This window comes from Panulirus ornatus, chromosome 2 (genome assembly GCF_036320965.1).
Source record: "Panulirus ornatus isolate Po-2019 chromosome 2, ASM3632096v1, whole genome shotgun sequence".
Lineage (NCBI taxonomy): Eukaryota > Metazoa > Arthropoda > Malacostraca > Decapoda > Palinuridae > Panulirus > Panulirus ornatus.
In genome coordinates this window covers 73,581,036-73,606,191 of record NC_092225.1, presented here as the reverse complement: position 1 = coordinate 73,606,191, position 25,156 = coordinate 73,581,036, and the positions used below count along the sequence as shown (strand labels likewise).

Here is a 25,156-nt window from a genome sequence, read left to right as displayed (position 1 = left end):
ATACCACATCGCTCCAATTCACTCTATTCCTTGCCCTCCTTTCACCCTCCTGCATGTTCAGGCCCCGATCACACAAAATCTTTTTCACTCCATCTTTCCACCACCAATTTGGTCTCCCTCTTCTCCTCGTTCCCTCCACCTCCGACACATATATCCTCTTGGTCAATCTTTCTTCACTCATTCTCTCCATGTGCCCAAACCACTTCAAAACACCCTCTTCTGCTCTCTCAACCACGCTCTTTTTATTTCCACACATCTCTCTTACCCTTACGTTACTCACTCGATCAAACCACCTCACACCACACATTGTCCTCAAACATCTCATTTCCAGCACATCCATCCTCCTGCGCACAACTCTATCCATAGCCCACGCCTCGCAACCATACAACATTGTTGGAACCACTATTCCTTCAAACATACCCATTTTTGCTTTCCGAGATAATGTTCTCGACTTCCACACATTCTTCAAGGCCCCCAGAATTTTCGCCCCCTCCCCCACCCTATGATCCACTTCCGCTTCCATGGTTCCATCCGCTGCCAGATCCACTCCCAGATATCTAAAACACTTCACTTCCTCCAGTTTTTCTCCATTCAAACTCACCACCCAATATATTCTTTCTTTCATACTATTCGCCATTTCCCGCATTAGCGAGGTAGCGTTAAGAACAGAGGACTGGGCCTTTGAGGGAATATCCTCACCCGGCCCCCTTCTCTGTTCCTTCTTTTGGAAAAAACAAAAAAAAATGAGAGAGGAGGATTTCCAGCCCCCCCCCCCCCCCCCCTCCATCCCCTTTAGGCGCCTTTTACGACACGCAGGGAATACGTGGAAAGTATTCTTTCTCCCCTATCCCCAGGGATAATATATATATATATATATATATATATATATATATATATATATATATATATATATATATATATCCAGCTACGTTATACTGCCACCGACCAAACGAGCAAGGACTTAACAGAGAGTCTAGAAATGCGTAACAAGTACAGGCCAACACCAGAACCATCCCCCGCGGGAGACTATAAGGGAACAGCACCTGCACTACCTCGCATGAGAAACATGTAATAAGACAATCCGTACATGGTTGTAAATAACAGTAGCAAGAGAATATCTTATAAATAAACCTTCACATAGCGTAAGAAACATGCGAACAAATGTTGCTGGACATTGAGCAAAGGAATATGAGTGTCTTGTAATATAAATGCTTTGTAATATGAGTGTCTTGTAATATAAATGCCTTGTAATATAAATGCCTTGTAATATGAGTGTCTTGTAATATGAGTGTCTTGTAATATAAATGCCTTGTAATATGAGTGCCTTGTAATATAAATGCCTTGTAATATGAGTGCCTTGTAATATAAATGCCTTGTAATATGGGTGCCTTGTAATATAAATGCCTTGTAATATGAGTGCCTTGTAATATAAATGCCTTGTAATATGAGTGCCTTGTAATATAAATGCCTTGTAATATGAGTGCCTTGTAATATAAATGCCTTGTAATATGAGTGCCTTGCTGGGGAAATGGAAAGTCAATTCAATGATCTAAGTGTGACCCCCGACCACAGGCAAGTTATAACGTGAACAGTAAGTGTTAGCCTTGTCTCTGACAATAACTCATCAAAAGTACTTGTAGACAGGTCTCTCTCTCTCTCTCTCTCTCTCTCTCTCTCTCTCTCTCTCTCTCTCTCTCTCTCTCTCTCTCTCTCACCTTGCTTTTCCCTAGCTTCGCTTAATCCTTCCTCTTCCTCTGCTTGTTTCCTTCTATTCCTCCCATTATCTCATTCTCTTTCCACCCCATTTTTTTTCATCTTCTCGCCTTCGGTTTCTCTCTAACTGTCTCCTCACCCCTGAATTTGGCTCCCCTCGTTATCTCCCCCCCAGCGTACATATCTCTCATCGCTGACTGTGTCACTGGTCCCTGCGCTGCGACAGCTGGTACCCTTCGGTCATGAACCATGTTATGTCCCCACCTACCTGTCGAGGACCAAGTCTTACCCACCTCCAAAACAAACACAAATCCGTGTTATCTTGACTACATCTACCACTACCAAGGCAAGTGTACCATCCTCCTGGTAGTAGTTCCTTCACTACCATACAATACCCCGCATCATAACCCATTGCCAGGTCAGGTTTTAGAACTCCCTGGGAAGACTTCCGCTGGCATACATCAGGTCCTCTACCACTACAACAGGTTTCCTACAACCACGATCGATACAACATACCATATAAGGTTCCCGAGGAGGCGAGCATCCCACGAACTCTACCTCTGGCAGGCCGGGTGGATCTGCATACCAATAAGGTTAAAGTTCAGGTCAGAGTAAGGGTTTATACTTGTAGTAATGACGCGCCTCACCTTACTTACCATTACAAAGAAGAAGCTCGAAGGAAAATAAGGGAAAAAGTCTTTCATAAAAAAAAAAAGTGTTGTGCGCGGGACGTGTGGCACGTTGGAGAGGCTGGTGGTCTGGTCTGAAGCAGATATGTTGGGACGAAATTCACAAAGATATCATCTTAACATTCGTGAGGCAGCCAGTGTTCAGCTGTGAGTGAGTCCAGTGTTCACGAGTGAGGCCAGTGTTCAGCTGTGTGTGAGGCCAGTGTTCAGCTGTGAGTGAGGCCAGTGTTCACGTGTGAGGCCAGTGTTCAGCTGTGAGTGAGGCCAGTGTTCACGTGTGTGGTGGTGTGGAGGAGCGAGCTGGGGTGTTACTGTACGTGGCCATCCTGACTCCTGTTGTTTACTGTGGAATAATAATAATGTATCAACTACCACCATACCACACCACACCAAACGTACATTTCCTTATATATATATATATATATATATATATATATATATATATATATATATATATATATATATACATATATATATATTGGTTACAGTTCTTTTTGTAAACATCTCTCAAAATGACCAGATAACTTTTTTTTTATCAGATTCTTTCTAAATTCTTCAAGCTAACATCTCTTCATATGTGTGGGGAGGTTGTGTAGATTGTCTCCCAAGTTTTGTCTCGACGTTTCGATTCGATTCCATCAAAAATGATCTTCAGGAGCGTCGTGTGGGGAGGTCAGTGGAGCAGCCTGGGTATGACTACGGGCGGGTAACTGCGGGTGAAGTTCTGTAATACCAGGAGGCGGACGTGCGTGTAGCGCTGTGCTCTTATTGGTGTAGCTGGAGTTGTCTGTCTTGGCCTGTGTTGTGGTCGTTGATCCTTGATAATAGGCGCTTCGGTGATGTACAAGGCGTCTTGGGTCTTGCTCATGGAGTAGTATCCTTGTAGATCTAACAATCGTCTCTCGTGTGAGGCCAGTGTTGTGCTTCTTGGTGACATGTAGTTTGATGGAGCCTACTTGTAGGTGTAGGACAAGTCTTCTGGGCAGTGCACAAGTTGTGCTTCCAACGTAGGTAAAGTTTTGAGGAGCTCACAGTCTACTTGCTGACATTTGAATTCGTCAATTACGTTGGATTCTTTTAATGTGTCTTGTTTGGGCTGTTCATGATGAAGCTGCTTGTTCTTTTGTGTCTGTGGTAGATGACTAGCTTGACCGTGTTGTGTGGTTGATATTTCTGGAGACGCTGTGTCGTAGTACACGTTCATCTGTCTTTGACACTGATGACATCAGGTTGCAGCATTACATGTTGTGTGTTGTTGTGTCTTTTCTAATTCTATGCCGTTGTGAGCTTATTAGGAAGTTTTGTCGCTGTCTGTGTCTACATCAGAGTTCTTGTAGTCGTTGTTGATGGGGTCTGCTTCATACGTTGGGTTTCTTGGTGGAAGATATGCCAGTCTGGTGCAGTCGTGTATGCTCGGTGTAACATGGCGTGAATGACTCCAGTTTTGTCGCGTTGTGGACATTTACTAATGGTATGTAAACATCGGCCGAGGTCTGTGGGTTTGGGGTGACATTTAAGGAAGACTTCATGGTGTGGACGCACAGTCCACGAGTTTCAGAGCTGAGTTCTCTTCCATTGCCGTCTTAAGGTGGTAGACGTGTGCTTCATCTGTGACGACTGTGCAAATGTCATTGACGTATCTGCAGTATATAGATGTACGTAGCGAGTCTTCCCGTAAAACACCGTTCTACAGGGAGTGTGGCTAGCCCATGGCCACTCTGTCTATCTGGCAGTATAAGGTGCCGTCTATGGATTCCGACACATAGACTTGAGCCTCTTATCAGACATACACACAGCAAAACTACGCAAGAATTTTTAAATTGAAATCAGAAATGGATTCAGAAAAGGCAGAGTACCACGATCAAACACCTGAGACTAGATCCAACAAGTAATGGTTAAGGGAAGAGGGTTGTGTGGGTCTTACGAAGGATTCAGAAAAAAAGTTACTGAGAAACAGAAGCAGATCTTAACACCGTTGGGGAAGGAAGTAAAGAAACTAAAGACTTAAAGTAAAGATAATGAAAACGTCAACGGATGGGAGAGAAAATGAGTAAACTGAAAATTATAAAGGACATGAAAACAGAATCAAATCATCTGAATAGGATTTAGAATGAAGATGACAAAAGAAAAGCTGAAATGAATGAAAGCAAAAAGGGTCAGATAGCCTTTTTTTTTATGGCCTGGAGACCATTCGACAAGAGGAAATGTCCATAACACAGAGGCTACTGGTGATAGCGGGCGGGGAAGGAGAGCGGCAGCCGTTCATGGGACTGTTCAGCAGACTGGGTACATCTGAGTGATGCAGCGGAGCAGAGGCCTACAGGCAATGAAACAGAATGACACAGGGAATTAAGTGAAGCTTCAGACAGAATAACATGCACCGTCAGAGAGAGAGAGAGAGAGAGAGAGAGAGAGAGAGAGAGAGAGAGAGAGAGAGAGAGAGAGAGAGAGAGAGAGAGAGAGAGAGAGAGAGAGAGAGAGAGAGAGAGAGAGAGAACAATCTGGAATTTATTGTCTAGTTGATGGAAAGTTGAAAGATGTGCAGACTATTGAGGATCAATGCTTGTGGAAACAGATGGAGATTTTTCTGAAAGCCACAGACACGGACGCTGACGAAACACCACAGAAAGATTTAGCAGACGAGTGGGTGGCACTAAAATGAGGAAAACTGGTGAGGAAGGAAGTTGGCACACGTTCATCTCTGATGACTGTTATAATTGAAGAAGACCATATTGTAGGGAAAGAGGAGGTGGATGGAGAAGGAAATGCTGACTCAAACTGCTAGAGGCTACAAACATGTCAAACGCAGTTCCTGTGATAAAGAAATGGGAAAATTGGTGAATATAGTCCAGGCATAACAGGATGACCAGCAATGTACGTCTAATATGGAATTATGTGGCTGGGAGGTATTGTGGTAGGCTAGGAAACATGAAGGACTAGACAAACTTTAATGCTGATCCGACAGGGAGTTGATAATCAAACTGAATAAATGCAGAATAATGAGGATGGGACAAGGTGAAAGAAGGTCTCGATATAAATGTCATGTGTCTGGCAATTAGATGAAGGAGACTGTGTGTGACAGGGACTTAGGAGCTGATATCGTCCCTAACCTGTCGCCAGAGTTAAACATTAGGAGGACAGTAAAGAAGTTAAACATGAGGAGGACAGTAAAGAAGTTAAACATGAGGAGGACAGTAAAGAAGTTAAACATGAGGAGGACAGTAAAGAAGTTAAACATGAGGAGGACAGTAAAGAAGTTAAACATTAGGAGGACAGTAAAGAAGTTAAACATGAGGAGGACAGTAAAGAAGTTAAACATGAGGAGGACAGTAAAGAAGTTAAACATGAGGAGGACAGTAAAGAAGTTAAACATGAGGAGGACAGTAAAGAAGTTAAACATGAGGACAGTAAAGAAGTTAAACATGAGGAGGACAGTAAAGAAGTTAAACATGAGGAGGACAGTAAAGAAGTTAAACATGAGGAGGACAGTAAAGAAGTTAAACATGAGGAGGACAGTAAAGAAGTTAAACATGAGGAGGACAGTAAAGAAGTTAAACATGAGGAGGACAGTAAAGAAGTTAAACATTAGGAGGACAGTAAAGAAGTTAAACATGAGGAGGACAGTAAAGAAGTTAAACATGAGGAGGACAGTAAAGAAGTTAAACATTAGGAGGACAGTAAAGAAGTTAAACATGAGGAGGACAGTAAAGAAGTTAAACATGAGGAGGACAGTAAAGAAGTTAAACATGAGGAGGACAGTAAAGAAGTTAAACATGAGGAGGACAGTAAAGAAGTTAAACATGAGGAGGACAGTAAAGAAGTTAAACATGAGGAGGACAGTAAAAAAGTTAAACATGAGGAGGACAGTAAAGAAGTTAAACATGAGGAGGACAGTAAAGAAGTTAAACATGAGGAGGACAGTAAAGAAGTTAAACATGAGGAGGACAGTAAAGAAGTTAAACATGAGGAGGACAGTAAAGAAGTTAAACATGAGGAGGACAGTAAAGAAGTTAAACATGAGGAGGACAGTAAAGAAGTTAAACATTAGGAGGACAGTAAAGAAGTTAAACATTAGGAGGACAGTAAAGAAGTTAAACATGAGGAGGACAGTAAAGAAGTTAAACATGAGGAGGACAGTAAAGAAGTTAAACATGAGGAGGACAGTAAAGAAGTTAAACATGAGGAGGACAGTAAAGAAGTTAAACATGAGGAGGACAGTAAAGAAGTTAAACATGAGGAGGACAGTAAAGAAGTTAAACATTAGGAGGACAGTAAAGAAGTTAAACATGAGGAGGACAGTAAAGAAGTTAAACATGAGGAGGACAGTAAAGAAGTTAAACATGAGGAGGACAGTAAAGAAGTTAAACATTAGGAGGACAGTAAAGAAGTTAAACATGAGGAGGACAGTAAAAAAGTTAAACATGAGGAGGACAGTAAAGAAGTTAAACATTAGGAGGACAGTAAAGAAGTTAAACATGAGGAGGACAGTAAAAAAGTTAAACATGAGGAGGACAGTAAAGAAGTTAAACATGAGGAGGACAGTAAAGAAGTTAAACATTAGGAGGACAAACAGTCTGCTGGTGAATATCAAAAGAGCATTCACGTATGTGAGTGAGAAAGTTAAAGGGGAGTTGTTTACATTCTACATTAGGCACTCATGAAACACTGAACTAGGACAGAAGATCCGGAGGAGGGTACAGAAGATGGGACCAGAATGAAGATCTTACATTTGTCCATCATGTAAGCAAGAAGAGCAAGGGGTGACCTGAACACAACCTTCAAGTTCTTAAACCAGTTTAACGACGTCAACATGTAACAACTCTGCGAAAGATGAAAGGACAGAACAACCAGAGGTCGTAACATCATAACATGACATTAAGCATTTTTTTTTTTATAAAAGATGTAAAAAAAAGTACTTTTATAGTATAAGAGTAGTGGATGAATAGGATAAACTGAGTGAACACACTAATAATGTGGACACAGCGCAGAAGTTTAAAAACTTGTATGATAGTAAAATTCAAGAGATGGGGCCACACGAGTGTAGAACTTCATCCACGTACAGGAGAAAGAGGTAGGTTACACACACACACACACACACACACACACACACACACACACACACACACACACCACATCAACTGGAAGTGACTATGTAATGCTCGAGGTTTATAATGTGGTCAATGAAGACGTAAAAAGATTCGTGATGAAACTAGACCCGATGACGAGACACAGTCGAGGAAGGACACAAAGCTGAGCAGTCTCTGTGGTAACCTAAACTCAGAAATGGAGTTCAGCAGCCAGGAATCAAAGCATTGTGGTCGAAGGTTCTGTGAGATTCACAGAGAAGAAATATAAATACTTTTAGCCTTAAATACAGAGAGAAGTAAAAAGAGAGAGGGTGGAGTGGTTCACTACAAAATGTCAAAAAGTGACAGCGATGTGTTATGAAAAATTACCCAGCCAGCCAGCATTTGTAAGGTACGAGAGAGCAAGGGACGAGTACAGCAGGAGAAGACAGGAGGAACAGAGAAACTTTGGAAAGAATATTGAGGACAAGGCGAAAGACAAACCAAAGCTTTTCCATAAATTCTACAAAAGTGAGCTATCAGTTCCAGAGCAGCTGGTAAGGAAATAAGGGTCAGAAGAAAGGGTCTTTAAGGATGACATAAAGGTTATGTAAGGAACTGAGTGACAAGTTCGAAAGTGTTTACACAGTGAACACTGAAGGAGGCTATGGCCCCAACACCAGTGAGATGGTATGGGGGAAGAAGCCGTGGAAAACACTAAAATATTCATCAGAGACAGACAACACTACAGGGGCCCATCTAAGACTCGTTGTCCTGCTGGAATTTCTTCAGTGTGAGCTGAAGATGTTATTCAAGATGTCGCGGGAGAAAAATGAAGTGCCAAGGGAACGGTACAAGTAGAAACCCGTCATACCTGTCTTTAACAAAGGACACGGAGAAGATGCGCTCAACTACAGACCAGTCTCTATGACGGACTAGCCTCTGTGGTACGTGTGGTCTGTCAACTACTGGAAAGATAATCAGAAAGCAAATGAATGCCCTCTGGCGGAGAGGAAAAAATTACCTAAGGGAGAGACAACACGACTCTGGGAACAATGAATTTCCACCGAGGTAATGTAAAGTATAATGAGGATGGGACACACTGAAGGAAAACTTCCATATGAATATTACCAAGCAGGAACTCCATGTCGTACCCTGCCTGCCTCCAGAGCCCCACTTGAGAAGAATGGTAGATGAGAGAAATCGTTTGATACCAAACATCAGATTTGCATTGAGTCACATTCATAAGGATATACTCCGTTAGCTGTTTACATCCTATGTTAGGCCAAGACTAGAAACGTTTCTAAAGTTTGGTCGCCGCACTTAAAGAAGCCCAAAGACCTGTCAGAATAGGTGCAGAAGAGGGCGACGAAGATGACAACAGAATCATAAGATGGCTGATGGTTAAGGGAAAGGTTTAAGGTCTTACATTTGTCTACCATAGAAGAAAGAAGCGTAACGGGTGACGTGATCATCACAACCTTAAAGTTTTTAAACCAGTTTGATGACGCAGACAGCGAACAGTTATTCGAAAGATGCAAGGATAGAGTAACCAGAGACCAGAACATGAAATTAAACAAGGAATGTGTTTGAAAAGATGTAAAGAGGTTCTTTTATACGACCAAATTATTGTCTATAACTGTGGAAACCATACAAAAGTATAAAAAGTTTATGAGTGTGGAGAAGATTCAAGAGATGAGGTCCCATGAGTACACACACACACACACACACACACACACACACTAGAAGAGAGAGGTTGAACTAGCGCCTCACAGGCTCCACCTCACCCATGTGTCCCCCAGATATCCTTCATTACCCATTGATCCCCACTCATCCTCCATCACTTATATATCCCCCCAAACCCCCACGAACTCCATCACTCATATGCCTCCCTCTCACCTTTCATACACCCATCAATTCTTCCTCCCACTCTCTAACATCCATCAACACATTTTCCCACCATCTATCACCCCAGAACCTCCCACCATTCACCAGTGCTCCTCCCTATCATCCATCAGTTTCAATCAAGATGGAGTCGGCCAATTCTTTTATCACACCGTGGCCTGCTGACAGCCGCGTCGTGTCCCCCCTTACACGAGGTTCCATCACCCATCACTCCCTCTCACTCCTCATCAGTCTTCCTACATGTAATCCATCACCAAAAAATCCCTCTCCCATCAATCTCCTTCCCACTTTCCATCGTCCACTAATATCCCACACCCCTTCCATTACTCACGGGTCCCCACCCACCTTACATTAGCCATGAGACCCCCCCTCTCTCTTCCCCCGTCCCACACGAGGATGGCAGCAGAAATATTCAATAACCTAAGTGAGGGTACCAGCCTGCCAGAGGACAGTGTTGCCATGAAACAGACTCAGAGCAACACAACGGACGGCGTCATGCAGCTCTGTGCCTTTCACTGCATGCTCTGGTGGCATCACTGCATCTTGTGGTGACATCACTGCATGTTGTGGTGATATCACAGCATATAACTTGTGTTACCAGTAATGTTTTCCTCCCTCTATGGTGTATGTGATGAAGGGACGGAGTATGTGGTGACTTAATGAACACAAGAAGACGCTGAAGACATAGAATAATCTTGGGTGAAGACAGCGCGTCATGTTCCTGTATAAATAACTAGATTTTTTCCACTTGGTAATGGACGTACATCTCCGCCATAATAGAAAGGCTCTCAATGAAGCACCTCCACTTCCTGGAGCATCTCTAACTTCCTGGAATATTTCTTCCTGGAGCATCTCTAACTTCCTGGAATATTTCTTCCTGGAGCAACTCCACTTTCTGGAGCATCTCTAACTTCCTGGAATATTTCTTCCTAGAGCATCTCTAACTTCCTGGAATATTTCTTCCTAGAGCATCTCTAACTTCCTGGAATATTTCTTCCTGGAGTATCTCTGATTCCTGGAGAAGCTTCACTTCCTGAAGCACTTCTACTTCCTGGAACATTTCCCTCTGGAACACCTCCACTTCCTGGAGCAACTCCAGTTCCTGGATTATCTCAGATCCCTGGAGCACCTTCACTTTCTGAAGTACCTTTACTTCCTCGAGCACGTCTTCTTCCTGGAACACCTTAACTTCTGGAGAGCCTCCACTTCCTGGAGCACGTATACTTCCTAGAGCACCTTTAAGCTGTCTGGAACACCTGTGCTTCTTGGAGCATATCCACTTCCTGGAACACTCCAACTTCCTGGATTAACTTTACTTCCTGGAGCACCTCCAGTTCCTGGATTACTTGTACTTCATAGAGCACTTCTCCTTCCTGGAACACTTCTACGTCCTGGAGCACCTCCAGTTTCTGAAGCATCTCTAATTTCTAGAACATCTTCAGTTCTTTGACTACCTTCACTTCCAGGAGCACCTCTCCTTCCTGAAAACTTCTACTTCCTGGAGCATCTCCATTTCCTGGAAGACCTCTACTTCCCGGAGCAACTCCACTTCCCGCAATATCTCTATATCCTGGAGCACCTCTACTTCCTGAAGCACCTCTACTTCCTGAAACACTTCTACTTCCTCAAGCACCTCTACTTCCTGAAACACTTCTTCTTCCTCAAGCACCTCTACTTCATGAAACACTTCTGCCTCCTGAAGCACCTGTACTTCCTGAAACACTTCTACTTCCTCAAGCACCTCGACTTCCTGAAGCACTTCTACTTCCTCAAGCACCTCCACTTCCTGAAACACTTCTACTTCCTCAAGTACCTCTACTTCCCGAAACACTTCTACTTCCTCAAGCACCTCCACTTCCTGAAACACTTCTACTTCCTCAAGCACCTCTACTTCCTGAAACACTTCTACTTCTTCAAGCACATCTACTTCCTGAAACACTTCTACTACCTCAAGCACCTCTACTTCCTGAAACACTTCCACTACCTCAAGCACCTCTATTTGTAAATGAAATCTGTCTGCAGGGACAGCCCCCCAGCAGCACCTGCCACAGTATGAGGCACCCTTCGTGTCCACCTCTTAGCCACAGTATGAGGCACCCTTCGTGTCCACCTCTTATACACAGTGTGTGAGGTTTTATCCTGTCCTGGTATTTACAGGAACCTGACTGGCCTGACGGTGGCGTTGAAAGACCTTTGATATTCCCCAGTTCAGGGGCAGAGCTGCAGCCAGGAGGGAACGAACGCTCTGAATGGTAACATCATTAGTCTTGCCTCTTTGGTGTTAAATATTCTCAGTATTCTTAGAACAGAACGTAACACGGTTTCCAAAGCCAGAGATAGATATTCAGACATTATAGCTCAAGGGATTCAAATCAGAGAGGCCTCCGTAAGTATAATGATAAAGTTGAGTCTTGAACCAAACTTGCACTTTGTGACAAAGCTGTTGAAACCAACATTGGGTTGTCAACCATAAGTTGCAAAAATGTAATTCTAAAGGAGATAACACAATTCTCGGAATTCAATGGACAAACACAGGTTGGTCGAAGCATAAAACATTTTCCATGATAGTGAGACGTATGAAGTAAAACAGGTATATGGAGAAAGCAATAAGATAAGCATATTGCTAGATATAACTACTAGACGATGAGGTAACTATAGTTACTGATGGTATCTTTTGTTTGATGTTCCTAATTAAGAAAACGCACTATATCTACATATCTGAAATTACATATTTACAATGAAGTATTCTATGGACCTAGAATTAATACCTAAAATCAATATATATATTTCATTATAAATCCTAAAGCTAGGCTATGGGTACTACTATCTCTTTCGCCTATCTGGAGAGGCTAATCATACGAACCGTAGAGTTTGTGGCCGGGGATCTGGACATAAACTAGAACACTGTATCTCAAACTGTGAAAAACACAGCTTTTTTTTTTTTTTTAGGGATAGGTCTAAACAAACCCAGCAAGAAATGGCACACCTTACATACTTTTTAATAACAAGTTACATGAAATTTTGAGACTATGTCCACTTTTTGCATCAAGTCGGTAAAGGTACGACGTGAAAGACTGTGTTAGCTTATGCAATGAAACGATTCATGTAACGAGGATCTGGCCGCTGGGGGTTGACTAAGACTCTTTGTGACTCCTGTAATCCTTTGGCGTTACCGCTCACAGGATGAGCATCGGGTGCACAATAAACTGGTCAGTGATATCTGCATCAAAATCACATCAGTCCATCTCCAGACCGCCATCTCCACCTGAGAGTTTTCTTCTATATACCCACACTAACATGATCAAGCCTTAGGTCTGTGCTTCTTTCCTGTTATGATCAGGCCTGACTACCTCTAACACCCGGTAAGGAACTTGATTAGATCATTTTTTTCCAATGAACAACTTCTTGTTGATGCGACACAGGATGACAAGAAATGCGTCTATTTGCAGGGATATAATGTCTGTAGTTAATAATATGGTCCTGCTAATCTAAGGTGAAAAACAATGGATAAGAGACACTTGTGTTGCGAAACACTTTTGTTGTTATCAGCATCATACATCAGCAAGAGGAACAGTGAGGGATCAGGCACACCTCCCAGAGGGAGTCCTGAAGCCAGAGTGTGTGGACTTCCTGACCGTACCATAAAGCACTGTGGGATGCCACTCACCTGCCTTGAGGACCAAGCCATGTTGGTGCCAGAGGAGGAGACTCACCCAGCCGGACGTAGAGCAGGTACTGCATGGGAGCGCGTGGGGTTGGGTCGAGGATGGTGCCCTTCATGGCCACGTGGGCGATGCAGAACTCCACCACGACACAGCCGGAGAGGATGACCAGGTAGCCGACCACGTGCTCCCGTAGCTCCCCCCAGCACGTGGAGCCCGGACCCTCCCGGGAGCCCACCACGCCGTAGATGACGGCCAGGACGATCAACCTGCGGGCCACCAACACCAACTGTCAGGCAAAACCACATAACTGTGGAGGAGGACTACTACAGGGGCACCTGGGGAAGACCTGGTGTTTGTGACATACCTGTGGCACACATGAGGAGGGGGAGGATCATGTGTTAGTGGCACACCTGAGGAGGGAGGATCATGTGTTAGTGGCACACCTGAGGAGGGAGGATCATGTGTTAGTGGCACACCTGAGGAGGGAGGATCATGTGTTAGTGGCACACCTGAGGAGGGAGGATCATGTGTTAGTGGCACACCTGAGGAGGGAGGATCATCTGTTAGTGGCACACCTGAGGAGGGAGGATCATCTGTTAGTGGCACACCTGAGGAGGGAGGATCATGTGTTAGTGGCACACCTGAGGAGGGAGGATCATGTGTTAGTGGCACACCTGAGGAGGGAGGATCATGTGTTAGTGGCACACCTGAGGAGGGAGGATCATGTGTTAGTGGCACACCTGAGGAGGGAGAATCATCTGTTAGTGGCACACCTGAGGAGGGAGGATCATGTGTTAGTGGCACACCTGAGGAGGGAGGATCATGTGTTAGTGGCACACCTGAGGAGGGAGGATCATGTGTTAGTGGCACACCTGAGGAGGGAGGATCATGTGTTAGTGGCACACCTGAGGAGGGGGAGGATCATGTGTTAGTGGCACACCTGAGGAGGGATCTCGTGTTGGTGGCACAGCTGAAGAGGAATCAGTTGTCAGTTTAGTACAAATGAGGAACGACTGTTAGTCACTGGAGCGGAACCGTCTATTATTGCTAAACCTTCAAATCCCATAGGACCCCAACCCCGCCTTGCCAACTCTATCAATTATATCCACAACCGCCACATCATCCATCCTTGCTTTCAAAACGTCCATATCTGACATCTGATCCCTTGCTTCAAAATTTCGGACGAACTCACTCACCACCTCCCAAAACACTCACCTCTCTTCCTCACTCCTCTCGTTGCCAGGTGCACAAGCACTAATACTCAGCCTCATCTCATAATCCACGGTCATCCTGAAGCACAATATAAGCATGGATATCACAACCTTAGGCCTTTGTACACATTCCTCTAACACCGTCCCTCACCAGATGTTCCATCCTGTCTCTTGCTCTCGTCCATACGCTAATCCCAGACTTTACCCACTGGGACATTGAAAAATCAGTCTTCCCTACTTCCCCTTGTACTTATTTTCACTCCGAGCCAGAATATCCAGATTCCTTTCCATGATCACACTACCTGACTCTCCTGTCTACTCGTTGTACTCATAAAAGGAAGGCAAGGTTTACACTCCCGCCCCTTTGTGTCGCCTTCTATGATGGACAGGTAATATGAGGCGATTTTTTTTCTTGATCCAATACAGGATATACACAAACACAAATCATGGCGCTCTAAGCTGGTTTGCGTATCCAACTCCCAAACAAATGGTGGAGGGGGTTCGAATTCTTGCTTTTGGAGTGCAATATATATATATATATATATATATATATATATATATATATATTTTTTCTTTATGCTTTGTCGCTGTCTCCCGCGTCTGCGAGGTAGCGCAAGGAAACAGACGAAAGAAATGGCCCAACCCACCCCCATACACATGTATATACATACGTCCACACACGCAAATATACATACCTACACAGCTTTCCATGGTTTACCCCAGACGCTTCACATGCCTTGATTCAATCCACTGACAGCACGTCAACCCCGGTATACCACATCGCTCCAATTCACTCTATTCCTTGCCCTCCTTTCACCCTCCTGCATGTTCAGGCCCCGATCACACAAAATCTTTTTCACTCCATCTTTCCACCTCCAATTTGGTCTCCCTCTTCTCCTCGTTCCCTCCACCTCCGACACATATATCCTCTTGGTCAATCTTTCCTCACTCATTCTCTCCATGTGCCCAAACCATTTCAAAACACCCTCTTCTGCTCTCTCAACCACGCTCTTTTTATTTCCACACATCTCTCTTACCCTTACGTTACTTACTCGATCAAACCACCTCACACCACACATTGTCCTCAAACATCTCATTTCCAGCACATCCATCCTCCTGCGCACAACTCTATCCATAGCCCACGCCTCGCAACCATACAACATTGTTGGAACCACTATTCCTTCAAACATACCCATTTTTGCTTTCCGAGATAATGTTCTCGACTTCCACACACTCTTCAAGGCTCCCAGAATTTTCGCCCCCTCCCCCACCCTATGATCCACTTCCGCTTCCATGGTTCCATCCGCTGCCAGATCCACTCCCATATATCTAAAACACTTCACTTCCTCCAGTTTTTCTCCATTCAAACTCACCTCCCAATTGACTTGACCCTCAACCCTACTGTACCTAATAACCTTGCTCTTATTCACATTTACTCTTAACTTTCTTCTTCCACACACTTTACCAAACTCAGTCACCAGCTTTTGCAGTTTCTCACATGAATCAGCCACCAGCGCTGTATCATCAGCGAACAGCAACTGACTCACTTCCCAAGCTCTCTCATCCCCAACAGACTTCATACCTGCCCCTCTTTCCAAAACTCTTGCATTCACCTCCCTAACAACCCCATCCATAAACAAATTAAACAACCATGGAGATATCACGCACCCCTGCCGCAAACCGACATTCACTGGGAACCAATTACTATCCTCTCTTCCTAATCGTACACAAGCCTTACATCCTCGATGTTTGAGCTTAGATGAATATCTCTGGTTTTATTGGCTTACATTTCGTCAATCACATACACCATAATCAGAGCCGATAAAGAAAAGATAATATACATGTAACATATACACTGCGAGTCATTGTTAAGACTATAAAACCTAAAATGTTCCTTGCAAAAAATATATATCATAAAAGTCAAACGTGAAATGAATAATCGAGAAAGAATAAAAAAAATCAATAAAGACTAACAATCCCTCCTTATTTAAAATACATTAAAACGTGACTTGCATCATAAATTCGACGGAGACAATATTTACTTAAAGGTAAAACTTCCCCTGTTCATAACTGAATATCCTAAAGTTAAAATACACCTTTTCAAACATGGAAACACTTCGACTGGAAACCTGACAAAACTGATCTAGAAACACAATCACTGTGTTGATTACTCATTGTTACTTATTGTGGGTGTTTCTAGAGCAGGAGAGGAGGGGCTGCAGTGTTAACAGATCGCTGTGTGATGAGCTGCTGGCCAATAAAATGTAGATCGCTGTCTATATTGGCTGGTCATTGTGGTGAGCGGGGTTCCGTATTGCTGACACGGCCGGTTCGGTAATGAGGCAGTACGTTCGTGCTGACCGTCCAAGGTGTTTATGTATGCGCGTCCTCAGGTGGTGTCTCTACGTCTTGCCAATATACAAATCATTATTACAACTGTTGTACTTATACTGGTAGACGACTACAACTCCGTACGAGTAACATCCTTGAACTTGAAAAAATAACCGACTCGTATTTCTTGCTATAAAAACTAATGTTAACTTGTGGGTAAAAAGTCACGTAATACAAGATCAATTTCTTACTAAATATATAACAGCAATGAAGAAGATTGGAAATCATATTACAACCCTGGGTACAGCTGATGTTTACTGATGATGAACATGATAATGTGTTCCGAGGTTTACCAATATTCTCATTAATGAAGTTTAAAGGAAAACCGTAATGTGAAATATCTTTTCAATGATCCTACTTAGACGTGGAATTTAAGATAATCAGAACGTATAAAAAATGCTCGTATGGCCTGGGTCGCCTCCAATTTTGTGTTTATATTCGATGGGAATAATACAGTAAGTGAATTTCTTACAAATATCAGTAAATGCGACTTTATTATGTACTGATGTTGTGAAGGAATTCCCACATTCATTTGTCTCAATAACAAGGAAGGAGAGGGGTATCAGTTTCCCCACATCTGTGGTAAACTTAAATGTTGTTATGTTGGGAGGTCATATGATAGCAAGACTTGAAAATAAAAACACGTGTCATCTACGTAACGTCTATAATACAATGGTTTGAAATGTGATGGACACTCTTCCAGCCTCCTAACATCATGATGGCATAAAAATGCCTAGCTACTGTTAGACCTACTGGGAGGACGCATATATATATATATATATATATATATATATATATATATATATATATATATATATATTTTTTTTTTTTTTTTTTATACTTTGTCGCTGTCTCCCGCGTTTGCGAGGTAGCGCAAGGAAACAGACGAAAGAAATGGCCCAACCCCCCCCCCATACACATGTACATACACACGTCCACACACGCAAATATACATACCTACACAGCTTTCCATGGTTTACCCCAGACGCTTCACATGCCTTGCTTCAATCCACTGACAGCACGTCAACCCCTGTATACCACATGACTCCAATTCACTCTATTTCTTGCCCTCCTTTCACCCTCCTGCATGTTCAGGCCCCGATCACACAAAATCTTTTTCACTCCATCTTTCCACCTCCAATTTGGTCTCCCTCTTCTCCTCGTTCCCTCCACCTCCGACACATATATCCTCTTGGTCAATCTCTCCTCACTCATTCTCTCCATGTGCCCAAACCATTTCAAAACACCCTCTTCTGCTCTCTCAACCACGCTCTTTTTATTTCCACACATCTCTCTCACCCTTACGTTACTTACTCGATCAAACCACCTCACACCACACATTGTCCTCAAACATCTCATTTCCAGCACATCCATCCTCCTGCGCACATCTCTATCCATAGCCCACGCCTCGCAACCATACAACATTGTTGGAACCACTATTCCCTCAAACATACCCATTTTTGCTTTCCGAGATAATGTTCTCGACTTCCACACATTTTTCAAGGCTCCCAAAATTTTCGCCCCCTCCCCCACCCTATGATCCACTTCCGCTTCCATGGTTCCATCCGCTGACAGATCCACTCCCAAATATCTAAAACACTTCACTTCCTCCAGTTTTTCTCCATTCAAACTCATCTCCCAATTGACTTGACCCTCACCCCTACTGTACCTAATAACCTTGCTCTTATTCACATTTACTCTCAACTTTCTTCTTCCACACACTTTACCAAACTCAGTCACCAGCTTCTGCAGTTTCTCACATGAATCAGCCACCAGCGCTGTATCATCAGCGAACAACAACTGACTCACTTCCCAAGCTCTCTCATCCCCAACAGACTTCATACTTGCCCCTCTTTCCAGGACTCTTGCATTTACCTCCCTTACAACCCCATCCATAAACAAATTAAACAACCATGGAGACATCACACACCCCTGCCGCAAACCTACATTCACTGAGAACCAATCACTTTCCTCTCTTCCTACACGTACACATGCCTTACATCCTCGATAAAAACTTTTCACTGCTTCTAACAACTTGCCTCCCACACCATATATTCTTAATACCTTCCACAGAGCATCTCTATCAACTCTATCATATGCCTTCTCCAGATCCATAAATGCTACATACAAATCCATGATATATGATGACTTTCTTTATTGGATGGTAAAAAGGTTGGTGTTTTACACACACACACACACACACACACACACACACACACACATTCTCTCTCTCTCTCTCTCTCTCTCTCTCTCTCTCTCTCTCTCTCTCTCTCTCTCTCTCTCTATCTATCTATCTATCTATCTATCTGTCTATCTATCTACCTATCTATCTCTATCTCTATCTATCTATCTATCTATCTATCTATCTATATCTATCTATCTATCTATCTATCTATCTATATATATATATATATATATATATATATATATATATATATATATATATATATATATATAGATAGATAGATAGATAGATATATATAGATAGATAGATAGATAGATAGATAGAGATAGAGATAGATAGGTAGATAGATAGACAGATAGATAGATAGATAGATAGAGAGAGAGAGAGAGAGAGAGAGAGAGAGAGAGAATGTGTGTGTGTGTGTGTGTGTGTGTGTGTGTGTGTGTGTAAAACACCAACCTTTTTACCATCCAATAAAGAAAGTCATCATATATCATTTCACAACATGTTCCAGTTGGCTCGAGCTGTATAAATATCAACAATAAAACATCAGTGTCCAAAGCATTATTCTAAATGACCCTAAAAAAAAAAAAAAATTGGGTTCATACATATATACATTTTTTTTGACCATCACAAAACATTTTATTGTTCAGTGTTTGAGAAAGTCGATGAGAGATAAATTAACGAATCCATTTTTGTTCTAATGAATGATTCATTGTTGTTGTCACCCAGAGTGGACCCGGTACATCTGTATATTGTTGTCACCCAGAGTGGACCCGGTACATCTGTATATTGTTGTCACCCAGAGTGGACCCGGTACATCTGTATATTGTTGTCACCCAGAGTGGACCCGGTACATCTGTATATTGTTGTCACCCAGAGAGGACCCGGTACATCTGTATATTGTTGTCACCCAGAGTGGACCCGGTACATCTGTATATTGTTGTCACCCAAGTGTGGGCCCGGTACATGTGTATATTGTTGTCACCCAAGTGTGGGCCCGGTACATCTGTATATTGGTGTCACCCAAGTGTGGGCCCGGTACATCTGTATATTGTTGTCACTGGTAATAACCAGGTCCCCCTGACCATTGTTGTCACCCGGGGGAATCTATATAATGTTGTCACCTGAGGGTAACCCGGTAACGCTCTGTGTACGGGTGTCATCCAAGCAGAACCCAGTTACACCAATAGAGAACCACTGGAATTCCGGGTTATTCAGCAGGGGGTCACAACCCGGTACACCCGCGCCCGCCACGACACACAAGCAGGTGTGGCTGGGGGATATACTCTCGCCGAAGGTGTATTGACCCGTCTAATACGCTCGTGGGCATGGAGGGCCAACTGTATGGCCAGGTGTGTCAGTACAACGTATGACGTCATCTAGCAACACCACAGTGGCCAACCACAGAGCCTGTGTTGTGAGCATAGGACCTGCGTTGTGGCCACAGTGCCTGTGTTGTGAGCATAGGACCTGTGTTGTGGCCACAGTGCCTGTGTTGTGAGCATAGGACCTGTGTTGTGGCCACAGAGCACGTGTTGTGAGCATAGGAACTGTCTTGTGACCACAGGATCTGTGTTGTGATTACAGTGCCTGTGTTGTGAGCATAGGACCTGCGTTGTGACCACGGTGCCTGTGTTGTGAGCATAGGACCTGTCTTGTGACCACAGGACCTGTGTTGTGAGCACAGGACCAGTGTTGTCACCGCAGGACCTGTGTTGTGACCATAGGTCTTGTGTTGTCATCAATACAGGACCTGTGTTGTGACCAAAGTGTGAGGCTACATATTCCTCATGACGAAGTATTCATTCCTCATGACTGGCAGTACGTGTGCCTCCTGACTTGCTCAATATAGTCCTCACAACTGGCCATGTACATTCCTCATAACTGGCACTACATATTCCTCACAACTGGCCCTATTTATACCTGATGACTGGCATTAAGTGTTCCTCCTGACTTGCTCATTATATTCCTCACACCTGGCCATATATGTTCCTCATGACTGGCACGATATATCTAGATGCGTCACGTAATTAGATAAGTCATTAATAGATTAACGATCATGGCCTTTCCTATACTGTATATCCTGAGCCAGTAACACCTGTGGTGAGATGCCAGCACTTGACCCTCTGTACAACAACGTAAGTATACCTCATGGTATCTGTTGTACGTCACACACTGCATACTGTTGTAGGTCACACACGTCTTACTGTTGTCGGTCACACACTGCATACTGTTGTACGTCACACACTGCATACTGTTGTACGTCACACACGTCTTACTGTCGTCGGTCACACACTGCATACTGCAGTACTCCACCCGGGTGGATCAAGTGAGTGAGGTGATCTATGTTATCTTGATGTCATCCCGTGTCAGTGATGTGCTTGCCACCTACCGCCAGCCTCCTCACTTGGATAATACGAGGAAGGAAGGGAGGCACTTGTGTTGGGATCCCTCACTACAGGCGGCCGACGCCAGACGAGGAGGCCCTGACGACGATCACCCAAACACAATTATCTTCGAGTCTGAGGAAAGGGAAACCTGGATCACCCTAACCCCATTACAGGATACCTGTGTGTGTGTGTGTGTGTGTGTGGGTGGGTGGGTGTGTGTGTGTGTGTGTGTGAGTGACGGAGGGAGAGACAGACGCACTCTATTTTCTTGAATCTTGGATACAATATCGCCACACGTGAAGCAATTGTGTGTGAGGCAGGGCTCGGCACTATATAGGCTACCGGGGCAGCCAGGGTGTATACAGAGAGGCCGCTCACACTATGCAAATCATGGGGCAATGTATGCTAATGAGCAGCGGGTTACCAGGCCCGGTCCTCCAGCCTGACCTGACCTGGCCAGCTGGCTCACACACCAGCCTCCTGCCACCTGAGGAGGAGGGACGAACCCTGCCACCTGTGGAGGACGTACGACCCTGCCACCTGAGGAGGACGGACGACCCTGCCATCTGAGGAGCACGGACGACCCTGCCACCTGAGGAGCACGGACGACCCTGCCACCTGAGGAGCACGGACGACCCTGCCACCTGAGGAGCACGGACGACCCTGCCACCTGAGGAGCACGGACGACCCTGCCACCTGAGGAGCACGGACGACCATGCCACCTGTGGAGGACGTACGACCCTGCCACCTGAGGAGGACGGACGACCCTGCCACCTGAGGAGGACGGGCGACCCTGCCATCTGAGGAGGACGGGCGACCCTGCCATCCGAGGAGGACGTACGACCCTGCCACCTGAGGAGGACGTACGACCCTGCCACCTGAGGAGCACGGACGACCCTGCCACCTGAGGAGGACGTACGACCCTGCCACCTGAGGAGCACGGACGACCCTGCCACCTGAGGAGGACGTACGACCCTGCCACCTGAGGAGCACGGACGACCCTGCCATCTGAGGAGGACGGGCGACCCTGCCACCTGAGGTTTACACAACCCCAGACAACCTCCACACAACCCTAACCACTACTTTCATAAAACCTCCACACAAACGCAAGCACAACCTCCACACAACCCCTGGCTCAAGCGCCACAGAAGCCCACGTACAGCTTCCATAAAACCTCAGCACAGACCTCACAAAACAAGTCCACAACTACATCACAACCTCACCAAAACCTTCCTACAACCATACCACTATGTGCACAACTCCTCCACAACCGCTACCACACCACAACCTTCATACAGTCTAATCACAACTTTCATCCAACCCCACCACCAGTTTTACACAACACCATCACAAAATCCACACAACCTCCACCTCAACCTCCACACAACCACAAAAAAACAAGCATTCCTTTCATACAACCCCAAGTACAACCATCACACAATCTATCCAAAGTACCCAAACGACCCTAATAAAACCACACAACTAAATCACCTACACAAAACATCAGCACAACCTCCATACAACCCTACCACAACCTTCACGATACCCCAAGCACAACCTCCATACAACCCTACCACAACCTTCACGATACCCCAAGCACAACCTCCATACAACCCTACCACAACCTTCACGATACCCCAAGCACAACCTCCATACAACCCTACCACAACCTTCACAATACCCCAAGCACAACCTCCATACAACCCCAGCATAAAGTTCCTACATCCACAGTACAACCCGCACATAACTTAAGCAAAACCTTCACACAACCCCACTACATGTTTCACACAACCCCGATACAGCCTTCACATAACCCTAAGCCGCAGCACAACCTTCACACAACCCCAGCCTAACCTCTACATAACCCCAGCAAATCCTCCTCCAAAACCCCCACACATACCCACCACAACCTCAACCCAACCCCACGAAAACCTCCACCCATCACCACAATATCCGCACAACCCCAGCATGACATCTACAGACCCTCCACCAAAACTACATACAACCCTACCACAACTCACATATAACCCTACCACAACCCACATATAATCCTACCACAACCTTTACACAACCATATCACAACCTCCACATAATTCTACCTCCACCCAACCCCCAAACAAGCTCCACACAACCTCCATTACCAATTCCATCACAACCTTCACGCAACCTCCACCACAACTCGCAAACAAACCAAACATAACTTTCACACAACCCCCACTAGACCTCCACACAACCCTAACAAAAGCACACAGTCGCACTGCCTCCACAAAACCAAGCACAACCTTTATACAACCTCCATACTGCCTCAAGTACAACCTCCACACTAATCTCGTTCAACCTCCACACAATCCCAACAACCCTTACACATAACCCATCTACAACCTCAATATAATACCTCTACAACCTCCACATAACTCCAACACAACCTCACATTGACCCCACTGTAAGCTAAACACAACCCGAGAATACTCTGAACACAACCTCAGTACAATCGCCACTACAACCTTCACACAACCCCTGGTATTACGTTCACCAAAACCCCCAGCTCAGTCCCACCATCTCCAGCACAACCTTCACAACACCCTAAGCACAATATCCACACACAACCCCCGCCCCCCCTGATGAGCGTTATCACAACCGCCTCACAACCAGCACACAACCACGCCACTAAGGAGTGAGAAAATGGTTTCATATCTATTCATGAGCGCGAGGCCAGTGTGGGCAAGGGCTTATAATTCCTGCAATATCACACACACACACACACACACACACACACACACACACACACACACACACACACACACACACATACACACACACACACACACACACACGTGTGTACGTTGTCAACATGTACGTACACGTGGAGGAAAACATACAGACATGGAGTACAAGAACACATGAGAAAATGTATTTTTCGACCTGAGTGTTAAAGTGTCTCAAATTCTATCCTGGATCTCGTAAGTACAATCATATTTCTCCTTTGATATCTCTAAAACACAGTCTCTCTCTCCCCTACCCACCCTGGCCACACTCATCATTGTCTCCCTTACTCCCTCCTCCGTCTCTCTCCATCCCTTCCATCACGGTATGATGAGGGAGTCAACACCAGGAGGTCTCGGTATCTTGTGACGACTGTATCATGCTCATCTCCATCATTATACATTCCTGAGTGTGCCTATATATATATATATATATATATATATATATATATATATATATATATATATATATATATATATATATATATATATATACACCTTACCTTACCTTATCTTCCTGTGCCACGACCCCCCAGCAGTCAGGAAGCGATTCACGTCCACCAGCCAAGGTCACATGTCAAGTAATGCTGTCAAGTCATGTGTGTGTGTGTGTGTCACTGTAGGACGGATACAACACAGTTGTGGAACTTGTTCAGTGTCTTCACTGTGGATGCTGCATCCTCGGTGTGAGGGATTCTGTAATATGCTGAATGGATGTTTGTCATACTGAGAAGATCAATGGTGTTCACAACACCGAGACGAGAAAGTGTAACTCTTACATGTCAAGGGAGTGTGGTTTCAGATGATCGTGTCTGCTGGAGCAGAGATGAAGAACCTGTGTGTGTGTGTGTGTGTGTGTGTGTGTGTGTGTGTGTGTAGGGGGTGAGGGGTGGGGTGAATTATCCAGTAAATATCTGATCATTACAACAGTTTGAGTATGTTGCAGTTTTGTGCTTAATAGGCAAGGGAGGAGGAGGAGGAGGAGGAGGAGGAGGAGGAGGAGGAGGAGGAGGAGGAGGAGGAAGAGGAGGAGGAGGAGGAGGGGGTTGCTAGCGAAGGTTGCTGAAGTGTTAGGAGGGCGTGAGCTTTTCAATTCTCCCTGAGGCCCACTGGTTTGGTCACGAATGGTTTAGGTGGGAGGGATCATGTGCCGCTGTAAAGTACGTATTGGGTGCC

At 44.6% G+C, this 25,156-nt stretch overlaps 1 protein-coding gene across 1 annotated transcript in view; it reads right to left on the bottom strand.

Moving 5' to 3' along the window:
• LOC139752263 (diacylglycerol lipase-alpha-like) overlaps window positions 1-25,156 on the bottom strand; it is a gene marked incomplete at its 5' end in the record, with an annotated part of 607,140 nt that overhangs the window by 181,378 nt on the left and 400,606 nt on the right. Inside the window, one exon of the mRNA XM_071668298.1 lies at window positions 13,087-13,304. Coding sequence (XP_071524399.1) covers window positions 13,087-13,304 — 218 coding nt within the window. The remainder of the gene's footprint in view (window positions 1-13,086; window positions 13,305-25,156) is intronic.